At 40.9% G+C, this 27,469-nt stretch overlaps 2 protein-coding genes across 2 annotated transcripts in view; both read right to left on the reverse strand.

Moving 5' to 3' along the window:
* Positions 1-459, reverse strand: part of LOC308143344 (low density lipoprotein receptor adapter protein 1) — a gene marked incomplete at both ends in the record, with an annotated part of 41,380 nt that extends 40,921 nt beyond the window's left edge. The window contains one exon of the mRNA XM_080514092.1: positions 375-459. Coding sequence (XP_080370218.1) covers positions 375-459 — 85 coding nt within the window. The remainder of the gene's footprint in view (positions 1-374) is intronic.
* Positions 460-2,331: 1,872 nt separating this feature from the next.
* Positions 2,332-26,636, reverse strand: LOC308143131 (E3 ubiquitin-protein ligase RNF19A). The gene is made up of 10 exons (XM_080513837.1): positions 26,558-26,636; positions 16,580-17,194; positions 15,717-16,213; positions 13,147-13,352; positions 12,451-12,598; positions 10,087-10,249; positions 8,600-8,714; positions 5,781-5,912; positions 5,388-5,658; positions 2,332-3,947 (listed from the first exon to the last, which is right to left on the reverse strand). Exons 2-10 carry the CDS (start codon positions 16,730-16,732, stop codon positions 3,680-3,682), a joined length of 1,953 nt encoding a protein of 650 aa, XP_080369963.1. The 5' UTR covers positions 16,733-17,194; positions 26,558-26,636; the 3' UTR covers positions 2,332-3,679.
* Between the last annotated feature and the right edge of the window lie 833 nt (positions 26,637-27,469).

The raw sequence follows: 27,469 nt of genomic DNA on the forward strand, positions 1-27,469 counted from the left end.
AAAAGAAATATCAAAACTTTGTCAGAACTGTGTTAACTAAGTTTACTTACCGTGTGAAGTGTGTTTTACTAGTAAATTCTGATCAGTTAAACGTTATCTGCTGTTAAGCAACCAATAGGACTGCAGGTAAATGCACTTCTATCCCCTCTGCAGCAGATCTAAAAGCTCTCCAGCAAATAAAACAAAATATAATAAAAACATTTTTTTTTTTAAAAACAGTCCAGCATCAGCTCGCTTGGAACCAGGTATGTGTGTGCTGGTGTGCGCCCACCAATACACACATAAATCGCCCTCCTCGTCTCCTGGAGGTAATACTGCATCACCCAAAATAATCTGCGCGCAACATTTACGCACACGCACATTGGGCCACTCACTTTCGTGCTTGGAAGTTCCCCATGTGTGTCGCGGGACTCCGGGGCTCTTGATGATGGCTCTGCCGGCGGATTTCAGGGCGTCCATCACGAGGTGTGTCCGCTCTTCTCCGGCAGGTGGATTCCCCTCAGTATCCGGACCGGAGGGAGGTAAACACGGCAGGAGGCTGCGCCCGATGAGCCGCCAATGAGAGAGAGGGAGCGCAAGTTCCTACCCGGAGCCTCTCCGCCTCTTTCCTGTCCCCGGTGGTCGTGCGTGTCTGAGTGTGTGTGATCGGCCGAGGACACACACACACACACACACACACACACGCACACACACGCACACACACACACGCAGACGTACCCGCTGCAGCGTCTCCAAAGTTAAGGGCGTGTCCTGGTAACCTTCACGAGCTGATCAGCTTCTCTCAAACAAAACATTGCAGGATGGTCGCTGCGTAAAGAGATTATCTACTGACTTGATGCAGTGTGTGATCCGCAATTTCACTTTTTATTCTCTTCACACATTTTCTTTTTAAATGTTTAGCAACTTGTGGTAGAGTCACAGTTGCCAAAAAGGTTTGTGTGAATCGCTTTCCAATATCCACAAAAACATGTCTAACACATGTAATGTAAGATTTCTTAATTTGTTCAATAATAAGTTTGACTCTTGTTCAAATAGATTTCATCTTCGATTTTTCCCATGTCATCCATTATTTAAGCCACACAGTTTCCGATTTAATTACACTCATTATTCAATTATATCAATCATTATATAAAATAAAGCACAAAACAAGGCCAAAAAAAATGTAATAAACTCAAACCAATTTGCGCATGCTGCTCATATTTTGAATGCTGGCGCCCTCTACCGACTGCATCTCATTCTTGCAATATTGAATAGAAATACACAATTATTGGGTTTGCTGGTAAATTATATCAGTATTACTTTTTAATTTCTATCTTAAAACATTTACAGTCAGAAGATAGAAAAGAGAAAGAAATGGTCGAAAAAAGAATGGGGCACCTGCCTGATTGAGTGGTTGGAACTTTCTCCAGTTGAGGCAGAGAGGTCATTGCATATTTCACCTGTACACGTGTGGATTATCTTCAGCTACTCCCACAGTCCAAAAACATACATCTGATGTTAACTGGTGATCTTAAAATGGCTGAGGTGCAAACTGAGTGTGTGACACTGTGTCTGTGTGTTTATGGACTGTAACCAGTGATTGTATAATTGGTGTAGGATAAATGGATTGTTCTGTACTTTAAAGGTGCAGCATGCAAAGTTAAAGTAATGCCTCTTCCGTGCTATAGATAATATTAATGGGTCAAAGAAGAACCCAGCTTTCTTCAGTGTAAGTCTTTGAATTCCCATTAGTTGTTTTTTTTTTTCATTATTTAGTTTATAATGAGCAATATAGCTGGTCAGTTTGCAAAAACATAAAAACAATACATCGATATCAATGTAAGGACATCATGCATGCAGTTTTTCTTTATTAGTTTATATTGCATGAAAAAGAATCATATCAGATCTTTAAAGCTACACAGTAATTGCCAGTGCCCTGACATAATGGAGCGCTGGCACAGTGGTTAGTGCGCTCACCTCACGAGAACGTCTTAGTTCAAATACTGGTGGTGCCTTTCTGTGTGGAGTTTGTTTCCTCCAGGTACTGTCGGTTCCTCAAACAGTCAAAAAACATGCATGTGAGGTTAATTGGTGACTATAAACTGCCTCGTGTGTGTGTGTGTGTGTGTGTGTGTACTAATGACCAAGTGAGGATGCATCCTACATTTCACCCACATGACGCTGCTCATAACGACCGTAGTCTGGGTGAGATATGTAAGATAGACGAAGGGACATTCTACAGATGCACATAGAATTTTAAAAAACAAATCCTCACCATAGGGGAAAAAAAAAAGTCATTCTGAGACACAGAAGGAAATATGTTCTGTCCTTCATGGTGAAATCTTTATTCAATTACTTTCCACAACCCATCGCAGGTTACCATGTCAAGTCCAAGTTCACATCAGTATTTCACACTCAGGAAGCAAAGCAGTGCATGGACTGTAATAGTCATGTATTTCTCACAAATCATCAGCGAGGGGTTATTACAGTTTTAGCCTGTGGGTGGCATGCTGCTGTTGTCGTTTCGGTGCTCTGTGATCATTTTGAGGGCATCTTTAGTTTATATTTAATGCTCAGGGCGGCACACACTACTGCTGCAACTACACCGACTGCTGTGGATGGTTGAATGTGTCTGTACGTTTTAATGTGTTACTCTGGATACACAGCGATTTGTTAAGATTCATGCTTTCAGAACTCCTTACAAAACAGCGGAATGTTGCGGCCATGTTCTCCTATACTGGAGAAAAAGTGTAGCGTCCTCATATTAAAAGGAAAAAGCTCTGTTAAGGCTAGAAGCTGCTCTAAAACAATGCAGCGACTCCGGCCCCACAGTGTTTCTATGGAAGACTGTGTATCTGTGTACAGGTTAGGATTGGTGGTATTTATAAGCCCTGGGGTCAATTCAAACCATCACTGCCACGTAGTCACAGAGCACCTTTGACTCCATCAGAGAACAGCAGTTACAGGCGTGAACCTTTCCTGATGTAGTTTTCCGCTGGATTTCTGTCACAAAAGAGTAATCAAAAAGTGCAGCATGCATCATCTGGTTAAAATAGTCAAACTCAGGTGTGAACACTGCATTTTAAAATACTGAACGTACTCCTTCAGGTAGAAAAAATGCTTCCCGTCTCGCAGCATGGCGAAGGAAACCTTTAGTATGGAAACCTTTAGTATTCACTCACTGATAAGACAGCCAGGATTCTTTGTCAACCCCCAGAAACAATTCATGCTTACGGTGATCTCTTTATTTGTAGAGGATAATCGATGTGGGGGGGGGTGAGGTCACTAAAAAAAGAAGGGCCAGATAAAGAGAGGACTTCATGAAAAGATTCATAATGGAGGGAGCGTAAGGTGGTTTTAGAGACGACAACAAGGACAAAAAATTGACTGAACAGGTCAGCTCACATGCTCTCCAGTCTCACCTCCCTTACATTTTTAGCCCTCCAGTGTTTATGTCATGCTATTTGTCTCTCTCTCACACACACACACACAGACACACACATACACACACACGCGCTCATATTTTTCATTTGCTCTCTTTAACCCGCATCTTCCTTGGAGGGTGGAGCAAGAAGGCATCTGGTGAGAGAGGGCCCATCTTGGAAGCAGGCGGAGGCCTTGGTCTTGATCCAGTTCATAATCTGTTTCCAGGAAGCCTGGCATAATCTCCAACCAAGTACAGAACCTGCACTGAAGGACCTCATACACCGTCTATTTCGAAGACTGGGAAGACTGTCCCTTCGTCTCCTGCTTCCCCTCCTGGTTTCTCCCTCCCTTCCTGCTTGGCTCCGCCCCCCTCTCGTCTCTCCACTCCTGAGGCACACAGGTGGTCTTGGGACTGGGACTGCGAGTGTCCCAGTGACTCCACCGACAAGCTTCGGCTAGACAGGATGCTACTGAGGCTGGACTGGCGGGCGCCTCTGTGATGGGTCTCAATTTCAACGCGGACCTCGATATTAGTTCCTTCCCTGTGGCAACAATAGGTACGCAAGACTTGTGTCAGTATACAACACTGCAGAATAGCTGCATCCAAACCCCCGGGATCATTGTGAAGCAATAAACGCCATCATAGAGCAAAACTAATGAAAAGATAGGAGCGCAATAAAGGCAAGGTGTTCTGCTCCTATCTTTACATTGTGGATTTGTCTGCGTTTACATTTACATGATTTAAATCAAAGAAGTAATAAATCATAGGAAATCATCTTAAACAGAGATGAGACATGTTGATGGCTGTGAGAAACAACTAAATGTCATATCCGTTCCCAGAGGACCAAATTGTGACTGAATATGTGTGAAACAAGGATCTAAAGGAGGTAGTTTGTACAATTACATAGGAATGTACATTACATTGTTTACAATAATTACAGAATAAATCAGGGTCAAATGTGGTTAAAATGACTTTCCTGCTCAATAAACGTTGAAACAAACAATTTCAAATTTTTTCTTCAATCATTTAAGGAGCTATAAATATTAAGGATGAAGGGCTGCAGTTTATCTTTTCATTATACTTTGTTTGCATTATGTTGATTCTGACAGGTGGATATAAGAAATGACTGTACTGAGTAGTATTTTGAGGTACATTCCCTTTTATGTGTTTTTTATGTGATATACTACATTAAAACCACAAGTTTCTCTGCATATATATCAACATTTTGAATCCGGTAAACTCTGATCTTTTAACAGAGACAATCCCCAAGCCAATTTCTACAAAACAAGCTGCTATAGTGTAATATTTATGGACTTGGTGTTACTGGCAAATATGCTTTTCATGCCCGTAAGATTAACTGATTAACAACTGATTTAAAACAACAATTTAAAAATGTTTTGAAAAGTAACCAACACACTGAGACAGTCAGTCATTTGTTGATATTGCTTGAGGATTTTGAACTAGAAGTTTAATTGTTATTCAGAACAACCTACAACATCTTTTCACCTTTGTTCGTACTTTATGGAGATTTTGACCAGGAACCGAGCAGCTTGTCTGTGATTGAGTTTGTGCTCATTTAGCAGGATGACGCTACTGTCAAAGATCTTCTGCTATTCCACCGATCAGATGATGGAAATTAGGCAATTTAACAGCAAAGGATACAAGAGGGGCACAAATACTTTTTGCTTTTAATAAATACGGAGTAGAAAAAATCTTGAAAGTATCTTTAGTGGATAAACAATATTTTGCCAGATTTTTCTGGGTGAATTGTCATTTTAGCTATTGATAAGGCTTGAAGTTTAAGAGGATCATAGTCTATACATCACACTTAACTGCGCAAAGTTACACATTTTAAGTCAGTCTGTTATCGTCACAACCTTATGCATAAAATTATATAAAAATTATTATTATCAATCAAAATTAAAATGAAGGTAAATCTGCACTGAAATACGATTTTAAACCCCCTCAGGGCAACATTTACCTCAAAGGAAGCACTTGTGTGTCTTCAGGCTTGCTGTCAGGCACTGTAACCACCTCACAGTCAGACTGGCTGTCCTGCTGGGTGTATCCATGGCGTTTTGTGGCGTCATCCAGTGCCACGTATCTCTCGAGCTCCGGAGGAGTGGTGCTTGTACTGGGAAGGACGCCCACTTCTTGCACACTGACTCTGACCTCCTGAACGCTGGTGTCGCTGAGCGTGGAGTTATTCTGGCCCGTCCAGTGATCACTGACTACATGAGAGAATAGAAGATCTATAAGAGAAGTTGAAACTGAATCAGATTGGGGTCGAAATCCAAACCAAGTATCACAAGAACACTATGAAAACCACAAGATGTTAGGTTTTGTCCACACAATGTAGGACTCCTGCACTCACAGCTGGCTAAGTCTTCCAGTTGGATTTTCTGTGTTTCAGGAGGTTCACCCTGCGGCCGACACCACCCGTTCCTACAGAGCGACATGGGAACGACCCCATAGACATAAGTCAGCATTAACGGCACACCCACACCTGAAAGAAATCAGAAAAGTATCTATAAAGTCAAAAAATACATCACAATGGTGTTAAGCTCGACTGAATCACACGGGGGGGTTTTTCTTATACTTTGGCCACTGAATTAATGAGCATGAAGGGGGAATACTTAACCCTGAACCCGAACCAAGCGAAAGCTGCATGTGACACAAAACGTACGATTGAAACTACTTTTCTACATTGTTAAATAGAAATAACAGAATACACGTGGGGATGCGCCAACAGGTAGAGAAGCATATACGAAGGTTTACAAATGTTTTGCACTAAAACTGTCTTTTTTTTTCATTCGTCATTTCAACATTATGCAGATTTTGCCCTGAGAGGATATAAATGTTTGGATACGTATTTCACATATGAAAGCAACTGCTTCCTGAAACTCCATATGGATTAGTAGATTAGGGTTATAAATAGTCTAATTGACAGTTCAACTTTTAGCAGATGTGATCGTTTTGTTTGGTTTTTTTTGGGGGGGGGGGGTAGAAATAAAGATTTGTGTAATGGATCTGTTTGTGTTACATCATTTTTATAGTAGAACCCCTCAAGTTTTCAATGTGACATGCAATGTTTTTTTTCCTTTGTAAAATAAATGCAGTAGAAGATTAAGGAAACAAATCTGACTGTATTTGAGAAGAAATGCATTTGCCAAACACATCGAAATGGTTTTAATTAAGTTGCTCTTCAGCAGCTCCCTTATTTACAGAGGGTCATCACATTAAGTTATTGTCATTCGAGCAGTAGACATCAATAGTTTTTACTGGGTTACCTATACTCAAGGTCATGATTAAATTTGATGCACCACCAGGGAAGACAAAGTTTTCTTTTTTTTTTTTATTTCTCCTGTAAGTATGAATAAATAATTAGACTCAAGAATTAAAACGAGGCATCTCTGCAACATAGCCTATAAGCTAACTGAGTCACATATCAAATATTACACATCCTATTACACATACTCATCAATACTCTCAGTCACTTTTAAGATAAAGTGCTTTTTCTTTCTAGATTTTACACTATGACCAACACAAGGGGGAGCCCCTCCTGCTGCATCATAACTGTAAGGAGCTGCACAAACTGGAGTAAAATAATTTGGACAAAACTATTTAATTATCAGAACATACCAAGATTCACATGGGATTTTAATATCCAGGATCTGTCGGTAGTTTTCCCTTCATAACCTTGACTAAAGTGCACTGAGCCCCTCCAGCTGGTGATCCGGAGTCTCTCTAGGCTGCGCGATTATGCAACTTCTTACCAAGATAGGAATTTGGGAACACAAAGCAGAGTGCCAACCAAATAAAGGGACATCATTAACACAGCGGGACTGAGACGCAGCGACAGGGTGAAATCAGGGCAGGAGGACGAGTCTGCCAGCCAGCTCACGGTGTGTGTGTGCGTGTGTGTGTGTGTGTGTGTGTGTGTGTGTGTGTGTGTGTGTGTGTGTGTGTGTGTGTGTGTGTGTGTGTGTGTGTGTGTGTGTGTGTGTGTGTGTGTGTGTGTGTGTGTGTGTGTGTGCAAGACCAGAAAGAAAGCTGAGACTGTAAAATAAGGAAACAAAAAGATAAAAAAATAAAAAAAATCAATTGTTGATCAGTGGGTTCACCATGTAGAAGAATACAAACATATGGCTGAGAGAAGCTGACTGAAATAAGAGACAAAGAAAACTGTAGTGATGGAGATGTAGGCAGGGTGGTGTATGCAGGGGTGGGAGGTGAGAGGAAGGAGTGTGATGTCGCTAAATGTGTGTGAGATGTACTACAACAGAGACGGTTGCGGTGAATCTGGGAAGCTGCTAAAGCCTTAAGGATTTCTGTCACAGCGGTGAACAAAGTGTGTCCCTGTGCAAGTATGTGTGTTTCATTCCTTGTTCTGCTACACTGGTGAGGCGCTACACCTGATGGCACACTAACCCTTGGGTTATGGCTGGATGTAGAGTCTGCAGGAACTCATATCGTCAAATGATCCCTGTTTTGTTTTGTTTTTTCTATAACCTGACTGTTTAAGTAGATAAAATCACACGTAAGTTCCAATCGAGTGGTTCATTAAAAGATTCACTTCACGAGCTGGGAAATAAGTGTCGCCACTTTCACACTGTGAGTTCTGTAAAGAGCAATTCAACTTTAACTTCTGTAAATTAACACAAACAGGATGAAACAATGTGAAAAGGTAACAGAAGCAACTCTAACTCTTTTGTTAAAAGTCACACTGCATTTGTGAAAAACACTGGAGGTGTAAAAATAAACATGCTGGGGTGTTACAGGAGGTGAAACACGCAACTATTCCCGAGTAAAGATGACAGCTACCACGAAAGCAGAGGGATCAGATACTCTTCCTTGTTTGAATCATTTGTCACAAAAGGTCTAAAACATTATGAAGATTTTCCCCGACAGTCTTCACCCATTGTTGTACCGCAACTTCAGCCTTAATGACTCTTGAAAAAAATATATATCGTGTGGATGAATGTGATAAACTACATTTAATTAGTGCAAGACGCAAATGAGCAGACTTCATTTTACTTTCCTATCAGAGCTGTTTAAGTGTCAGACCTGAACTGCTAACCAATATCGATCTGAATTTATAACAAAGGCAGTTTTTAACAGTAACGGACAATAAACCCATTTTGCGCTGTGGTGGGCAGGAAAGAAGATGTTGTGTTTTTGTTTGTTCCTTACCCACAGTGACAGCTGCTATAACCGGCGACACAAACACTGACATCATCACCCCGCTCGCCACCGTCAAGTAGTGCTTACTTCCTGAGATATTGTTTTTCTTACAACGGCCATGGACCTGCAGGGTCGTAAACAAAGCAATAATTACACACTGGAAACATCATTTGTTGCCAGATGTTGTTTCCCATTTTTACAGCCACTTATATGTGTCCCCTAAAGTGTGTATTCAAGCCTTTACAACCAGAGACATCTTAGCTGCAGTTTTGTTTCGGCTCGCTATTATTTTCTGAATTACAACACTGCGGCAGGTGCATGACTCAATTTAAAGGTTGTGTCACTGGTGAAATGAAAATTAATATAATGTTTTAGATACAATATACAGGAAACAAAACTCACTAAGGTTAGTAAACAAATACTGCAAAAGGATTCACACGATTGCATGTTCAGTGAAAAGTACAGGACAATCTATCTATCCATCTATCTTCTACATCACTTTATCCTACTTAAAGAGAGGCGGTCCACACAGGACGAACACAGACAGGTAGAGAGTGGCACTCGGTCATATTAACATCTACAGTAACAGAGCCAAACTCATGTTATTTCAGTGTCATTTGATGTAAAGTGGACTTGACCAGTAAATAATACCATTATAGTCTATGAATAACAATAACTTTAAATCTCTTGTCTTTGTTTTAGTGCCACGGAAAATGTATATATCATTAAGAAATTCACATTTAATGAACTGTCTCTTTCACACAGGACATTTTAATGAAAGAACTGCAATTTCAATAATATCTTGCTTCAGATCACCGTGTGCTTGACAACTTACAGACCACAGGGGATTTTTACATCTTTAAAGACATAAAACATTTGGCCACATGCAGCTGGAATTCAAAAATACAGTTAACGAGTTCATTTTATGATCACAATAACTTGTCAAAATCTAGAAATGCATCTTTAATAGAGATGCATGAAACACCTGAAATGATTCACCACATAATATAAACTAAAGTAGGAAAAAAATTAAGTTGATGGTCAAATAAATATGACGTAATTACTGTCACAAATTCTCGCATCTCGTAAAATTTCACCTGGCGGACTGTTTCTGGCCTGCGGGTCGACGCTTCTGATCTGCAGACAATTTAAAGGGAACACTTCACTGCAAATACATGTTTTTGGACTGTGACTTGGAGGAAACCAGCGTATCCAAATAAGACAAGAACACTGTCCAAGCCCAGACTCAAACCGGGGAAATTGCCTTTGTGAAGCTCGCCACTATACTACAAGCAGTGGGCGTGAAGTGAAAATATGCACCTCTCGATACAATTTACGATTACAAATTTACAAATGATTACAAATTTACTTCATCAGAATGAAACTGGGGATTTCTCAGCGTGAGGAGAGCGTGTTTAACCCCTACAGCACCTTACACAAACACAGACATCCGCCACTCTTGAATGGAAACACTGTTAGACCTAACAGTGACTGACCTTGCGGCCCATGTAGATTGGTATTCCTACAATGATGACTGGGATGGCGATGCCCGCTATGAGAGAGATGACCACTGGCGCTCCGAGCAGCATGCCCACCTGCCACAATACCTTGCGGGTTTGAGACCATGGCTTCTTCCCCCAGAATGTGCAACCTGAGGGACTGAAAGCCACAACACAGGAAATCAGTGAGGACTGCAAGCTTTACAGAAAATAGGTAAATTAACTAAATTAAAGAATGGATCCTTCCGACTGAGTGTGAGCTCTTCACTATCCACTTAGAGACGTTAATAGGTGACAACCTGTAATTTATATTGTGTTGGTTTGACATGAACTTTATTCTGTGATGCAAACATCACGTGTACATTCATACAAACATATTTAGAAACATTCCATGTGATCACAAAAGCATGACGATCCCAGTTTCTAACCACATCTGGTGCAGACGTGAAGCTCTGTTGAACAATGGAGTGAAACAACTGTGAACAACATGAACGATCAGTGGGCTGTCGCAGCCTTATTTTTATCATTCCACTTCTGTCCCAACTTTTTAAATCATTTACAATGATTAGTCATATGCTCGTTCAATCTACACATTTCCGTGAGAGGCAACTCATAACGTGCTGGAGCAGAAGAGAAAATATTAAGTACATAAATGTTATTTCATCCCTGATAGTATGAATTTGTGTTGCAGCAGGAAATGTCACTTTGGGGGTTGTAAGGTCCTGAGTGGGGGAGTTTTATAGTGATGTAGACGACTATGTTCTGTTGCTCTGAACTGGCAGATTTGCAGCGAAATGCTAAAAGCCTTGTCCCTCAATGGAGCCTCTTTGTCATTTGTGGTATGAAAGGCAGACGGTGGTGAGGAGAGAGGAGCAGGGACACGAGGGAGACAGTGTAGGAAGTCAGTGAATGACAAAGCATTCATAAATATTTCACACTCGACTTGCACATTTCAGTCACTGCGACTCTAAAACGGCCGACAGAGCAATTAAACTCTTTGAATCCTAGGAATCTACACATTCTGCTGCATGAAAATATGGAGGACCAATGGAGCAGAACAACTGATGACAAGTCAGCAGCAACTGGGAAAAATCAATAGAAACCAAGACACAGTGTTTAAACCGGCGCAGCCACTGAACAATGATATATGTGCTCATCCTGCTGACAGGCAGGTTTTTTTTTTTCCATCACTGATTGAGTATTGCTTTACAGACCAAAAAGTGGTTTCAATGTGCAGACGCTCATTTTACTGCGGCTTGTTGTGACGTGTAAGAAACTTCAGGATGAAGTGAAGTATTTTACAATTCACGCTCATATTATTCCTCATTGTGATGAGCCAAGGATCAAGTTCTGATGCTTTAATCCTTTTGTATATCCTCTTTAAACAAGAAAGCCCAATAAATGAAAATCAAGTGCAGTGAAATATCTGGATATTTTAGATTGTTTCAAGCTTCTTTTTTTTTTTTACACTATATCGTTTCGATAAATACTATATGAGTCATGAAAAGCAAAAACAGAGCATCGCAACATAGGAACATACTTTTAACTGGAGATCATAATAATCAAAATACTCATCTTTAAAGTGCTTGAAAATGTTACGTTTCCTTGTAGCGAGTGTAGCAATAACTGACAAAACAATAACTTACTCACATATTGTATATTCTTTTACGTGTGGTAATTCTATTTCTGATTGATCACAAACTTTTAATAGTTGAACAGGTGAATGGATGAACAAGGGAAAGCAGTAATAATAATAATAATAACAATAATAATAATAATAATAATAATAATAATAATAATAATAATAATAATAATTTCCTGTGATATCAACAGATGGAAGTTATCTGTTACAGCACTGGTAGTTCAGTTTTGTGCTTTGCCCTGTTTACTGTTCTTATCTTCTGTTTGCTGGTGTCCACGTGTTTTATGTCATTTTAGTTGGTATGCTATTGGTTTTAGTTTCTTGTTCCAATTCTTGTCAGATTCCATAGTTGTGTTAATGTGTACCATCTCTCTCCGTTGTGAGCAGTGTCTTCTTGTCTCCTCATTTCCAATGGGTACACACACAGTATGTGCCGTCCCACGGCTTAAGAGTGTTGTACATCCACTTTTTAACCAGCGTTTGGTTTGTATTTTGTGTCTGCATCTTGTTTTGTTTTATTATACACCACCCCACCATGTTTCCCATTAAGATAATGCCTCATACGAAGAAAAAAAAATGGATAATGAAGCCTCCACTACTCCTTGCCTCTCCACTTTACTGACTGTTCTTCTTCGAGTTGAGAAGAATCTCACTGGTGTAAATCTAAAGGTGTGCAGTGGAGGGTTCGCTTTGTGCGCGTTTATGTGGCAGCAGGATACCTGAGGTAGTGCACGTCGGTGATCTCCTGCATACACAGCCAGCAAAACTGACAGGCACACACAGTACAGTTCATTCGGTTACAGCTGCCGTCATTGGTCTTCATGATGTAGGCACCACAGCGAGGACACGCTTTGATCTCCTCTGCATCTGCAACACGGTGAACATGTGAGACTCCACATAATTCAACAGTTTTATTGATTAACTTGAGTTTACAGATCATCTATTCAGTAAGATTAAAAATTCTGAAGCTATGTTATAAGTGCAGGTTAAAAAAAAAGGAATATCTTTTTTGTCAGTGAAGTATTTCTATACTGTATACTTTTATGTGCCTGAATAAACAAAAAACAAATTTTTAATATTTCAGTTATATCCATTAAAATATTTAGAGGTGTAACCATTTAAATTAAATTCTGAATGATGTATTCTAATCCATAATGTGTACATTAAACGTGTGTCTGTATTCACCAGAGTGAAATTAGACACAAGTATGTTTCTCATATGAGGAATAAAAAAAAAAAATATATATATATATATCTTTTTACTCGACTGTGTTATCTTTTTTTTTAAATGTTGTAAAAGTTTCATTCTTCTCCGCTGAGTTTTTATTACTCTTGTAACTTGAGTGTATCCATACTATCCGTACTGCAAGCAATCTGGTCACCAGTCGTGTTTTCAACAGTAGCTGCCGGTCGTACCTCCACCCGGTTCTTCATTGAAGACGTACAGCGTGGAGGCGTCATTGCCGCCTGACGTATGGCGGGCTCTCTGCCGCCGGGCCTGGTCGCAGGTCTGATTGGGGTGCCACAGCTGCCGACAGTGGTAGCAGAACTCCGTCTCACACCCCTCGCGGCCACAGCTCAGCTTCGGACACTCTGCACAGCCGTAAGCGATCACTGCATAACTGAGGAAGAGGAGCAAAAAGATTAAAATGAATGAAGATAAAGGTATAATGGGCATCTTTCCATCTTACAATAGGCAGGTGGCTCGTCCATCACGATACAATACACACAGAGACAGAGAGTCACGCACTTACATTCACTACTACGGGCAACTCACTTCAAATGCATGTTTCTGAAGATGATAATATTTACTCTTAACAATTTTTCCAGTCTACCGCTGCTTCATAGTCATTTAGTCCTTTATCACAAAGTGCAAAAGTGTAACTATACATGTATCCCTGTATTCTTATAAAAGTTTATTGCAACCTCTCTTGACATTTATTGCTTTATCTCCTTCTGTGTGTTTTGCTCAGACGCAGTGCTTCTGTTGGAAGCAACAACTCATTATAATGACGAGAACAAGGAGCTGCACGCCCGCAGACCTAATCTCACTGCTCTGAAGGAATATTAACATAAATTTCAATAATCAAAAAGATTATGTGATTAATGATCAAAAGGATGTGAAAGTAAGCATGAGCGATCTGAGCGCTCCAGCTCCGCTGTGATGAAGCACTTAAAAGGATCCACCACTGGTATTTCCATCCCCGTGCGGGGTTTTCAGGTTTGACTGGGAGGTAGACCCAAGCAGGCCGAGGGCCACACACACACTCCTCTAAGAGGGTAATTACACTGCTTGCTGTGATTTCATATTTGTGTCAGACCAGATCTTAAGTGACTGTAACTGATCTGAGTCAAAGCATTGTGGCTGAGCAACAAAGTCAGCAGTGCTCATGCAGAAATCACACTAAAGTGTGAAGAGAAAATATGTTTGCCATGTGATGACATGGCGACCTTTACCCATCAACTGAAGTTCACCTGTAAAAAAATACATATTGTATTCTGACTGGTTGTTCATCATCTTAACAGGGACAAAACAAGATGTTTTGTTTGAGGTAGCTGGAGTTTAGTGAGTGAGCCCAGCTATCGCATTTACATTTGTTTAGTTAGACTATGCTGAAGACACAATAACTAGCTCAACAAACAATTTCCAGACTTTATATGCACTTTTACCTCTTTGACAGAATGTTTTTGATTGAAATTGTATGCAATTCACAAACAAAATACACTTATGCACCAATGAACTACTTCTGCAGAGCCCAGAAATCACAGAAATAATTCAGCATGAAATGTTCACTTTGCAGTTTGTGTTTCTGCAACACGAACAACAACAAAAAGTCTTCTTACTGCATTTTGTTCACAACCACTTGCAGCATCAAATATGAAGCAAAAGCCCGACGAAGTGCACAATACAGTAGAGAAACACACAAAGTGTCACACTTCCTCAGAGCCAGAGTAATCTCCCGCTAAGCTTCTGTCACTAAGACCTCAAGGAATGTTTGGGAACATGGGAATACACACACATCCCAACAGTTAATAACCGGTTTACATAATGAGTAAACACTTCAAAGGCTCTAGTGTGTACTATTCGTGATTTAAAAAAATGACAAAACTATCTAATCCCCACTTAACTCCAGTCTCGCCCCCCCTCCCCCTCCCCTTTTATTCACTGTGCCGTATTGATTTTTACTCCCTTCGTTCATCATGAACAGCATGCGAGTATTGGCAGTCGAGGGAGACAGTGTTCTGCTGAGTTCTGACCCCAAGTGCAACACGCAGACCTTGTATGTGCAGTAAACACATGCACGCCACACGCACTCGGTGATTTCCCATCAGCAGCACTATCCTGTTACTCAGCAATGACCATTTGATGAGACTGGAATAAATCAGACCCCAGTCACACGGCACATTTGGACGAATGCTTTTCTTCGTTATTGTTGCAAATTCTGTGGTTCTCTAAAGTGTTTTATGTTGATTCTTTACAGGACTTTAATATTGTGGTAATGGTATTTATATGTTAAGCATGTGGTTGGGTTTTTTCAAATACATTAAAGACAATGGTGAAAACAATGCTGTTTAACTCCTTTTGTAAGTGTATGTAAATCACTGATGGAGGGGGAAAAATGCATTTTGCAATTTTACACAATCCAGAGCAGCCTTTATTTTGAGCGTAAAATTAAACGGTGTTTTCACAGTGAGGGCAATAAACTGTGTATATGTAAAGAAAGGCCTAGAATTATTGCCTACATCAAGGAGGGTATGTTTGTTTGCCTCCCAGTAGGATTACAGCAGAAATGCAGCCCTGGTTTTTCAGGCAATTTGGTGGAAGGATGTCTTGCAGGCCCAGGACTATCCCATTACGTTGTAGTGATCCAGATTACAGTGCAAATGCTTTTATTCATAGCAAATAATTAAAGATGTGTGGATCTGATTTTGAGAAACATCTGCTTTTCGAACCACGCTGTGCCCAGGCGGGGCTCCAGTCTCACCTGCAGTCAGGTGCAGGACACCAGCGTGTGTCTGGATCAGAAGCCAGAAAACGCCTCAGCTGGTACTCCTCGAAGCGCTCCAGCAGTGCCTTGTCATCCAGAATGGAGCGGACATCCAGCGGCGCCAGTGTTTCTGGGCACTGCGGGCATGCGATGCCCACCCGGCTCTCTGAGATCTCAATGCGCAGGTACTGGCGGAGGCAGTCGGCGCATGCCCTGTGGGAACAGGAGGTGAGTCGCGGGAAGTGGCAACGTGGTTGACTGAGCAGGCACAGTGGGCATTCCTCCAGATGCTCGTCCAACAGCTGCTCCTGGCTGGAGGAGGAAAGGGACAGGACGCCGGTGGAGCCGCTGCTGGCCCCGCCCACCCCGTCGGCCGTGGCGTCGGCGCTCTCGCCCGCCTCCGCCTCCGCCGACGCCGGCGGGCCTCCTCCTTCTCCTCTTTCTGCTCCAGAAACTCTTGATTCTCCCGCCTCTTCTGCTGTGCGATTGAGATCCTGAGAAGAATTACAGAGTGCGCTGACTCACCACATTCAAACATGTGCTTTCGAATCATCTAAAATATCCTGCATTGCAGGAGCCAGATCAGAAACAGACTCCTAGAAAGAAAAGCTCCCATTGCTCAATGCAAAAGCGAGTGTGTACACAGGCGGGTTGTACTGTTTAATGTACTTTGATTGGTTTCTTGGCAACATCCTTTCTAGAAATTTCCAATGAATTGAATAAACATACTAATGGATTTGGGCTATAACAGTATGGGAGGGGGAGAAAGCAAGCAGAGAGCGATAAATCCTGAGTTAATGATCGACAGCCTCGGCTCCCTTCCTGTTCTCAAAGAAAGACAAAAACAGAGTGTGTCTAACCTGCTCTGGATGCTCGCTGGGGGTCAGCGTGATGGCCACCTCCTCTTTGGGCCGGGCCTCCACGGGCCTCTCGGTTCTTGGCTCCGATTTGGGCTTCCGACTGAAGAAGTTGAGGAAGCTCAGAGGCCCCGTCTGCTGCTTGGGCCTCTTCATGCTCTAACACTACAACAGGAGCAGCAGCTGAGGGGGACAGGCCAACGACCATGAGCAGTATGCCAAAGCGTGTGTGTGTGTGTGTGTGTGTGTGTGTGTGTGTGTGTGTGTGTGTGTGCGTGTAGGTGTGTGTGTCTTTGTGTGTGTGCGTGTATGTGTGTGGGTGGGGGAACGCAGGCTGAGCTCTCAGGGCTCAGAGTCCTGGCGTTGGACGGCCGCTCTGCTGCGTAAGGGAGGAAGAGCGGGAGAGCTGGGGAGGAGGTAATCCCTGCCTGAAGGGAACATCACTAATTTGGAGCCTTTCCGAGGTCTAATCATGTGATTCAACTCTGTCCGTCTTCAGTCTTCTCGCCAATCTTCTTTCGCATACACCTCTGCTGTCGCTCGCACAGTGTGAATCAGTCCTGAGCTGTCCCGCTGCCCTTCATGTGAAGCCTCCACTGCGATCAGCAGTCCTCCACCCTGGAAACAAGAGTACATCATGATATAAAACTAAAATTAAACCTTTATGACATTATTTCTTTTTTCCTACGACAAATTCGTAGGGAAAGAAGTTTCACCTTGCTGACACGTCGGGTGATGCTCTGAGGAAGATGTCAGCTCGATAAAACATGTTTCCCCACTGATTTGTCAAGTTTAAATAACAAAGTGAATATAATTCCGCAAAATTAAACCTTCTTCAAACTTATCAACACTTCTATTTTACTACGTTATTTTTCTTATGTTTTTTATACAGAATACAATACAATAGTTGTCTTCAATATAAGATTATTTACTTTGATTTAAAAGTTTCCTTGTGTCGCAAACCCAGTGAAGCATCCAAAAGTCTTTCTCTGCATTTCTCTTTTTGAATTTAATGGTTATCCCCCAAAATGTCAAAAAAATATGTCATCGTGGTTGAGTATGAAATGTACACATATGCAACAAGAAAATATAGATACGAGGCATTGCAATTCCTCTTGAGTAGATTAATGCTATTGCAGTAAAAGTGCATGATGTCTTAAATGCAGATTAGCATCGGCTTTGCCACACCTCACTTCTTTAATGTTCATCCTCATGCAAGGAAAGTGGAGCTTTCTCCATGGCAACCAGCCAGCATGTTTCCATGAGCAAATATAAAAACATCAGCATAGCTCGGCAACACATTTGATTGAGCTACCTGTTGAGGTTGCGGTACCAATTAAATATGAGGCTGCAATGAATATCAATGAATTAGTCTTTGTGAGTTTTAGATCGTTTTTATCCAGAGATTCTCTCTGCCACCCAGCTTGAGACTGGAGAAGATAATAGAAGACGCCAAAGTGCAGATATACTGAACATTCCAGGACCAAACAGAGTGGAAATGGACATCAGTTTAGTATGTCAATAAGGGGTGTTAGACAAATTTAATTCCAGGGCAACATACAGTACAATTTCCTCTTGTGTGTGTTGGACCTGTAAAATAATACCAGAATATTCTTTGACATTTTCAAGGGTTTCTTTCATGTGGTGCAGAGTATATGTGATGACAATGTCAATATTTTTACAAAAAAACAACAGAAAATTACTGTAATCTGAACATAAAGCCAATTCCAATAATACCTTCTGTTGCAAAGTATGACAAAACATTAAAAAACAAACAAACAAACAAAACATCACCTCTCGCTGTTGCAATATGCATGTTTTTACAAATTGACACTGACAGCATGGCTTTTAGGTTAATGCCAGTTTGCTTTCATGGACGCATCACCGATATAGTTTGTAACAATTTGATTTTTAAAAAAATAACAAAAAAACCTCGCCGGCCAGTTTTGGCGAGAGGACTTGTGTTTTACACCCTGATATAACTAAACACTTCTACAAAGTGTGGCTTTAAGTTTATTTTTATTTAACACAAAACACAAAGATCTAGTGGCCTGTTGTCTGTCTAATCTTAAAATAATTTGAACTGATATTAACAGACAATAAAATTGAAGAATTTAATCTGCATCAAATTTAAATGTTGATGGTATTTCTCTCAGAGCTTTAGTTCGCTTTGGAAACAAGGCAAATGGACATCTCTGCTGAAATCAAAACAACACATCAAATGTGTAAAAATACAAATTGGCACAAACTGAATTAGATGGAAGCTCAGCTACAGGCATTTAAAACACATTTTTATATGAAACACAACTCAAATGAATACCAAAATTAATTTAACCTCATTTTGTCACCCCACTTGACATATTTCAGATGTTAATGCTCTTTCAAATCACACACACAAAAACCTTTTGAGGAGGAACCTAAGAAATATACTTGATTTCAAATGATTCCTGTAGAAAATCCGCTCCCTCCCTGGGTTAAGGCTGGCATCCAAACATAATGTCGAAAAACTCTGTCTGATAAAATAATTTCTAACTCTACATTAATGCAAGCATTAACAAACTTCTGTTTCAGATTTACGCTGATCAATACGGTATGTTAAGGCAAGGCTAATTTATTTATAGAGCACCGTTCAAACACAGGGCAATTCACAGTGCTTTACAAAGAAATTCAAGAAATAAAAAAAAAAATACAGAAAAGCTTTACAAAGCCCTAAGAAATACATTAATAAAAGAAACACATCAAAGCTTTAAAAGAAATGAAAGAAATACATTAAAACAAATAATGAACCTTTACCAGGAGCATTAACCAGCCAGAGGACTATCTGGAGGTGAAGCTCCTGTACGACGACCTTTACCCTTTCAGGGACTCCAGTCAAAGCAGAAGGCTTGGAAATTAGTTTCTTTCGTTCAGTACAAAGGGTAAAACTGCCTACATTCTTTCATTTGGTACAAAGAGTAAGACCCAGTGTATTCATTACACGAAACCCAAGTATTAATCTACCATCTCTGGCATGCTTCCGATTAAATTATAATTGTCACAAAAGTTAATATTTACATTTGGAAAACGCTCTCGCCATAGTCAGTGGTTGTGGTCAGTTCAGAGGATTTAAAAACAGCATATAAAAAACCCTGAATAAATAAAGTAAGAGATTTATTAAGATAAATGTAATAAAGTAAGAATAAAGTAAAATCTATTGTTTATTTGAAAGTCTGTGCAAATAATAATGCTTTAAGTCCTGGGTTAAAAGAAGTGAGTGTGTCAGCAGTCTTCAGGTGTTCTATAAGTTTGTTCCACAGGTGAAGCCAGGATGCCATGTGACACCAGGAAAAACGAAATAACAGGAACTCGTATTAAAATTTGACCTCCAATAAGCCCTCAAAACATGAATACCAAAACTTAACTGTGTCATTTTGTTCCTGAAACCGATCATGAAATCCCCTGAGAGGCATTTACATTCCAAGCAGTAAGGAGGAAGTTGAGATCGCTGCGACACGGGCCGCTCGTCTCCTACGTTCAGACGTGAGCAATAGGGTCACCGCCATGAGACACAAAGAGCAGGGAGAAGAAAGAGTCCGGGCGAGTTTGACGGAAAAGCCGGGGAGGCAGGGGAGGGCGAGGCAGAGGAGCGGAGGTGATAGACAGCACAGACAACTCATTCTGCCTCCATTAGGCAGCAGCGAGTTTTCATAATCAGGCCCAGAGAGCAAAGAGAGCATGAGGTGATTCACAAAACCCCAGACCAATTAGAATAGCTGTCTCCATGGCACTACGTCAAATCAGACCATGGCAAATGGCTTTAAATGTCATAATAATTATAGATCATTATTCATTTCAAAATCCACAATATTATATTAAGTGACTTTGTAACGGCGATAGGAGGTTGAGGGGCTGCATGCCTCATCATTCCTTTAACACAAGAGTTGGGATTTATGTAACACTGCAGCACCGAACCTGATGGAGTCGGGGTGTTGGAGTTGTATTTATATTTCAGTCATGTGGAGACGTCGAGATCGACATGAGTAGCAGTCGCCTCTTACGGCAGCACATTATTATATATGATAATTTAGGAGTGAAGGAAAAGACATTCTTGTCCACTTGGAATTTGGCACCAAAACATAATGATTAGTGTTTATATTTTACATGCAAGTTTTTTTCCTTTCCTGTGTTGTTTTGCTGGAAATATTGCATGTTTTACCAAGGCGGCCTGAAGGAAAAATATGGGTATAGAAGAAAAAGGCGAAATGCAGACGGCTTTTTCTTCCAGGCTCGTCAGTTCACTTTGGGGCACCGTCTCCAAAAACTGAGCTGAAAGCAGTTGGAGTGCAAGTGTATTCATTCAGAAATCTCTTAGCAGTTAGTACAAACAATACTCTTCTCAAATACTGACTGCAAATGCAGACTCAAAAAAACCAAAAAAAACATCTGAAGTTTTTGCATATAACAAGATTCATAGCATTTAGCTATATGTTGGTTCTGCTCTATCAATCCGCTTAAATTTTCTGAGCATCCATGCTCAACAGGGTCGGACCACAAGCACAAGCAACTCTCCCTCTATTTATAGAATTAATTCCCACACATGAAGACATCAAAAGCACACACATAACACACTTAAAAGAGACCCTTTTGCACACCAGGAACATTTTGTTAAAAAAAAAACAACAAAGAAAAAACGACACGGACACAAAATGCAGAGCTTCTAAATTCTATCTCTCAGTGGTTTGCAGCCAGGGCTTGTTGGGCTACTTGACAAGACAAGATAACCGAGCAATTAGACAACACAATTTAATGCCCAGCGACGTCGACAAATTGCCACTGTGAGGAAATGAGGCAAAGATAAAGAGATAAGAAAGTAGTGACTGAGACCATATGCATGCAATCAGATTGTGCAAAACATCCTTTCATCGGGAAATAAAACATTTTCAGAAATGTATGCTAAAAACTAGAACTCATTCACTTTCCAAATATAAACACAATAGGCTTTGTACTAAAAGACTGAACATCCTCTTTGTCGGGAACTTTTCTGTTCAGCACCCACTGCGTCTGTGCAGAGCATCTCTGAATTGTTGTCAATCCTCACAATGAGCTTCATCATCCATCCATCAAATACATCAGACACAAGCACACACTTTACCTACATCATGAGGCACGTGCAAACAAGTGATAAGGATTATGCCGTCTGCTCCTCTGTCATCAGTAGCAATGATACAATAACAATAATAATAAAAATGCATGGGTTTTATATAATGCTTTTTTTCTACAAACAAAATGAGCAGCCATCTTTTATACTACTTAATAAAAACGTACATAAACACTCACATTCCCACTTGCAGGCAATTTAGTTAATAGTCAAACACAAACAACTTTTTTTTTTTTGAGGACTGTGGGAGTGAAGTGAAGTTCCCTGAGGGAAGAAAATAAACCTGCAAACAGAGAAGCCCAGCAATGATGTGATAAAGTGAGGGTTCAACCGCAACACCACCGGAACTTAAAAAATTCAAAATGCTTAAAAAGTCAAAGTGCTTGAGGGATTATTTAAAATTCTTTGGATATCAAACCCTCCAAAGCGCCAGAGGGCAAGAAAACCGGACGAAATGGAGAAACGTGGAAGCCGCTGCATCAATTTCGGTTACATAATGAAGTGCTACTATAGAGAGATACAATGATAGCAGTGTCATTCACACTCACTGCTGCAGAAACACTGGGGTGCCAGTCTCTGGTTACCGTAACCCAAGACTGCTGAGGAAAACAAAACGTCAAATCTGACAGCAGAACAACTTCAAATACACTTTGGTACTCGAATATGAAGGATAAACACTACTGCTTCTCGGACTGTGCAGAGAAAAGCAGAATTCTGTTGGATTTAATGTCCTTCCTGGTGTTCGTACCCGTGCAGGAGTGCATCCTCAGTTGATGATTTATTTAATCTCGAGTGTGTTTCTGTGTGTCTCTATGTGATTCAGAACATGAAATTTGAGGACAGCTTCAAGTGTAAATGTGGATTTATTTTTAGATTTACTTGTATTACGAACAAGGGAAGGTATAATGTGAAAGAGCGTCAAAAGACGCGATTCTTTGTGTGAAACCTTATTTGACGTAACAAACACCTGAAGGTTTCCCCCTCCACTTGTTGCAGCAGGGCTTTCAAACTGCTGATAATATTTTTGTGTTCTTGTAATCGGTGACAAAATGAACATTTTCAATTAAAACAGTCTTTAAGGAAATTGAGATTCTTGAGGCACATTGAAGGATTACAAAAAAATAAAGAATAAATACAAAATCTCCCCAAAAACTTTTTTCAATGCCAAATAAAACTATCTAAATCGCTTTATACGTGCGTGGGAATCCTACCAAAATATCATATTTTAAGGACCCTGACTATCTGTGCAAAAGCTCTATGTATTCAGCGAGTTGTGTATTTTTGCACAAGAGTCAACTGAACAGTGAATCATAACCTGCAGTGACATATTTAAGAAACGCTGTGTTCTTCTGAGAATAAGAGAGCTCATGGAGAAAATAACTCATGAGTCCCACATGAGGCAGTCCATCTATAGGCTGGAATTTTCAGAAGAAAAATAAGCGCCTTCTATTTTGTGAAGTGAAATCCTGTGATGATTGACTCTCTACTCTTCCTCCTTTTGAAACTTATATAATGTGACACAAAAGATGCTAATTAAGTCCATTACTTCCTCTTCTTGACCAGATCTTTTTGTTAGGATTTCTTGGAAGATAGCTTTTTCTTTGAAAAGTTTCCATATCTGATAACAACAGTATCTATATATATATAGTATATATTCTACAGCAGGAGTATCAAACATACAGCACAATTTGAACCCAAGTGGGCCAGACCAGTGAATACGACCATTATAATATATAGAACTCTACAACTCTGTTGTTGTTTGAGTGCAACAAAGTGCTGGCATACCAAATAAGTTCACATTTATTGAACTATCCTTTTACGACACATGAAAAACCTGAAATTTGAATAAAAATTAATTCCTCTGTGTAGGTGTGTTTCATTGATATAACAAACTTTAAAACCATACATCAAATGTTTATAGGAAGTCGTATTTAGTGTTATTTTGCAATTGTGCAAATATTACATTGTATTAAATAGTTTGTAGTCGATCGTTTCCAACATCTAGTTACAAATGGATCCAATTTAGGGAGTTTTTATGTTGAAATGTGGACTTTTTTTATTCATTTTGATCAGTTGACTCCCTTTAAACAAATTAAATTGATGCAATTGGCACTTGTTTATTCACACTTTAAATATCTCTTAATCACACCGGCACTGGAAGTCTCATATTCCAAGCATTTAGATGGTATAAAGGTTTAATGTCTTTTTCATCACGATCCTGTTTATTATTGACAAAGCAAGCAAGGAAAACTTGATAAAAGCCAATTTGGAGAAAAGGTTTCATATTCAGGTTTTTGGGACATCACTGAGGAACTTTCTCAGGATCTTGAGGATTTGATAGAAAGTGACACCGAGCACTCCAGCCGCGTGCCATCAACTGCCAAGGGACACAAAAACAAGAGCCTCAGCCACACACCTTGGCCTTAATTCACGGCAGCGCGCGCACATTTTTTATTCATTTCCAACAGGCAAAGAGAAACCTGAGCCTTGAGCCAACAGTGTGGCTGGACAACATTACATAATTGCACTGGCTGGAGTCTTGTACTCTTGTCTAATGACATGATTCAACATGCTGACTCACACCAGCTTTAATCTGACATCAAAATCAACGCACACTCCAGCAGTTTTCTACGGAAAATGCTAAACTAGCAAAAGAAAAAAAAAAAAGAGTATTTGACAATAATTCAAGTTCATAACCTGAAGCTGCTGCTCTAGATCACACAGCTGATGGTTCCTGGATACGGCTTAAACCCCGAATGCTCCGGCAGCATCCTGCTCGGTGTTCACAAAGCTCTGAAGCCTTACAGAAACTGAAAAAAATAACACCAGTAGAGTTATCTCACATAAGCTCTCTTAGGCTTTGAGACTTTAAACACAAAAGCCTGTGTTACAAACCGAGACGCGAAATTTACAAGGCAGTAAAGGTCGAACGATGTTGAACGGAACAAATCTGGGTCTTTTTGAGAATTAAAACAGGCTGTGTTGAGCAGTGACTGTTTCAGTTTGACTTTTGTGAATCTTGCAACCTCACACGCAGAAAATACTAATCTCTTTGACTGTTTCTGGTTGCCGTTTGGTCGTAATGCAGTTTATTTATAAGTTGCTCCTGAATTTGAATTCGTCCCTCAATATTCTGCGATGAGCGAAGGCATGATACACCAGGAAGAGGTTGCAACCTGATCCGAGGCCCCATTTACACGTCAACGGCTCAAGTGAAAACACATCGGATTCACGTTTCCATTTCAGAAAAGCTTTGCGTTTACATGCGTGAAGTCTTCATGTTGGAGAACTCGTGGGTGCTGTCGGTTGCTTTTGTCATGAAACCATACAAACAGAGAACAATCCTCTAAAAACATCACCAATGGCAAGTCATTGACGAAGTCAATGGATTGTTATTACGGGTTACTCAACTATAGTAGTAGAATATTATTTGAGAACATTGTGTAAATGGGGTCTTACTTCAGGGGACAAATACCGGTAGTCAAATCTGAGGTCAAGTAGCACATTATGCTATAAATCTTATCTTTTGGGGCAATATCGTTTAATATACATAAATTAAACAAGCTTAACTTTCAGAAAATAAAGGCAAAATGTCCACTGTCTAATTCCTAAAGATGCGTGCAGATTGCAGGGAAATGTCCATAAACAGTTTCCTCTGTTTGCAGTTTGTATTTTCACTTTTAATTTCAAATGTAATTTAGCAAATCAGCTAGGAGAAGATAAGAAGATAATAGTCTCTCTCACAGTGCCTGCGGGGTCTCAGGGAACATTATTTCTGCAACTTTATGCTTTCATGTTTTTCCAACTTCACCTTTCCCATGTGTATTTGGTACTAATGCTTCTTTTCTCGGGTGCTTGCTTTCCGCTCAGCATCAACATGCTGGCCAGAATAGATCCCTTGACAGGCCTGTTCTGGTCCCCGGGTCACATGTTTGACACCCTACAGGATTTTGACAGTCTGCGTCAAGGTAACAGATTAAATGGAAATGACAGATGGGATTATTGCACAATCCACATTCTCAAACCAGCTTCCTCTCCTTGAAAAACCCAAATAATCATTATTTAAAAAAAATAAAAATTGCATTTTGATTAATTCTGCATCTCACTTTGGAGGCATTTTCGATGACTACGTGCCACCTGTTACCAGGCTGTTGCTGTGCAAAAGAAAAAAGGTCAGTTTCCAGTCTGATGTTCGAGGGAAACCTGATGATACACGCTGTTGAATCTCCCTCCACTGGACACATGCCCACATCAGCAATGCGGGCTTTGGAGGCATGAGAGTGACCTCAGCCTGCACGCGCAACCTGCGCCCTGCGCTCCGCGGCATCCCCGACCAAAATATCCACTTTGTTGCAGCCGCCATGTGACGCGCAGTCTCACTGACCTCTGCGTGCGTTGAGTCCGCGGCATGATGCTCGACAGTCACCTTGTAAACGATACGCTTGCCGGGAGATCAGTGTATTGTTGTGGAGAGCCAGGAGTCTGCTGCACTGATCCATGTGTTTACCTCAACGTCTCCCGTCAAACACAAGCCACAGGGCCGTGGATTACATTACGGGCGGTGCGATCACACAGATAGTAATCGGGAATTGGATATATTTGACGTTAATTAAAATTGATTGCCACATGATGTTATTGCTGTTAGAGGTCTGTTCAGGGCATCAGTTGTGCTATTGCAGGGAGTGGCATGGTTACGCATTCACCTTCACCTCCTGCGCGTATCCGAGACGGACAAGAGAAAGGGGGGGAAAAGACTATAAATCAGACTGATGGTGCATGTGGAGTTTGTTCCGGGCTGCAGATAAAGCACACAATAATTCACATTACGTAAACGGGTATCTTACCTTCTCCGCACGGCGCCTTCTCTTTGCAGCGTAGAAGCGCGCACTGGCTCCTCCCCACATCCACAGCAGAGAAATCCTCCTCTTCTTCCTCCTCCTCCTCCTCCTCCTCCTCCTCCTCCTCCTCCTCACTGCTGCACAAAAAGCAGACCGAATAGACAAACGCTGCAGAGAGAGAGAGAGAGGGGGGGGGGGGTGGCTATGGAGGTCAAGACCTGTCCGGTGCCTGCGGGAGCCGAGAGACGAGGAGGAGAGTCTTCCCCTTCCCTTCCCCGTCACGGCGCGTCTGTGCGGCGGCCTGAGGGGAGGCAGGAGGCCGGCACACTGCGGAGGAGCGAGCCAATGGGATGACGCACAACTCCCAGGATCTCCTTATTCATAAATGCCCGGCCCTCCAGCAACGCTGCCGTTCGCACACGTTCTCACATCCAGTGCCAGATGAGCATCACATCCGCTTGCTTCATTCAAACAGAGGCACGCGTCCCAGTGTGATCTTCTGTTTTATTTTATTTTTTTTACATTTATTACAAACCACCAGAAATGTTTGGAATAATTTCTAAATCTTTAGGATTTAGCTTTTAGTTAAGTCATCCGAATCAGAAGTATGTGCAGCTCTTCAAAATGTTATAGTTGGTGTGTCGTTAATGTACTCTTGAAACCACATTTTCACAGTCTTGGTTTGGCCTCTGTCTTGGAATGCTCTGGTCTTGGTTCAATACTTCATTCTTGGGTCAGGTAGTCTTGAATAAACCACTAGGTGTATTTTTTTTTTTTAATTGTGCATTTAAAAAAAAAAAGTTTTTTTAAAGCCTGCTTTTATGTTGAGGTTCATTCATGTGATGTAAATTGACATTCTGGGGTCACCACAGCAAATCATCAGCATATATTGCCGCTACTAATGATCTGATTGTACAA

Source organism: Blennius ocellaris, assembly GCF_963422515.1.
Source record: "Blennius ocellaris genome assembly, chromosome: 18".
Taxonomy (NCBI): domain Eukaryota; kingdom Metazoa; phylum Chordata; class Actinopteri; order Blenniiformes; family Blenniidae; genus Blennius; species Blennius ocellaris.

Bases quoted from the DNA above. Each gene is read 5' to 3' on its own strand.
- LOC308143131 (XM_080513837.1), bottom strand. From the start codon at position 16,732: ATGAAGAGGCCCAAGCAGCAGACGGGGCCTCTGAGCTTCCTCAACTTC. The intron at 12,599-13,146 runs GTACGACCGGCA...ACCGTGTTGCAG, and splicing joins CAATGAAGAACCGGGTGGAG to ATGCAGAGGAGATCAAAGCG. The intron at 3,948-5,387 runs GTAAATGTTGCC...TTGTTGCCACAG, and splicing joins ACACAAGTGCTTCCTTTGAG to GGAAGGAACTAATATCGAGG.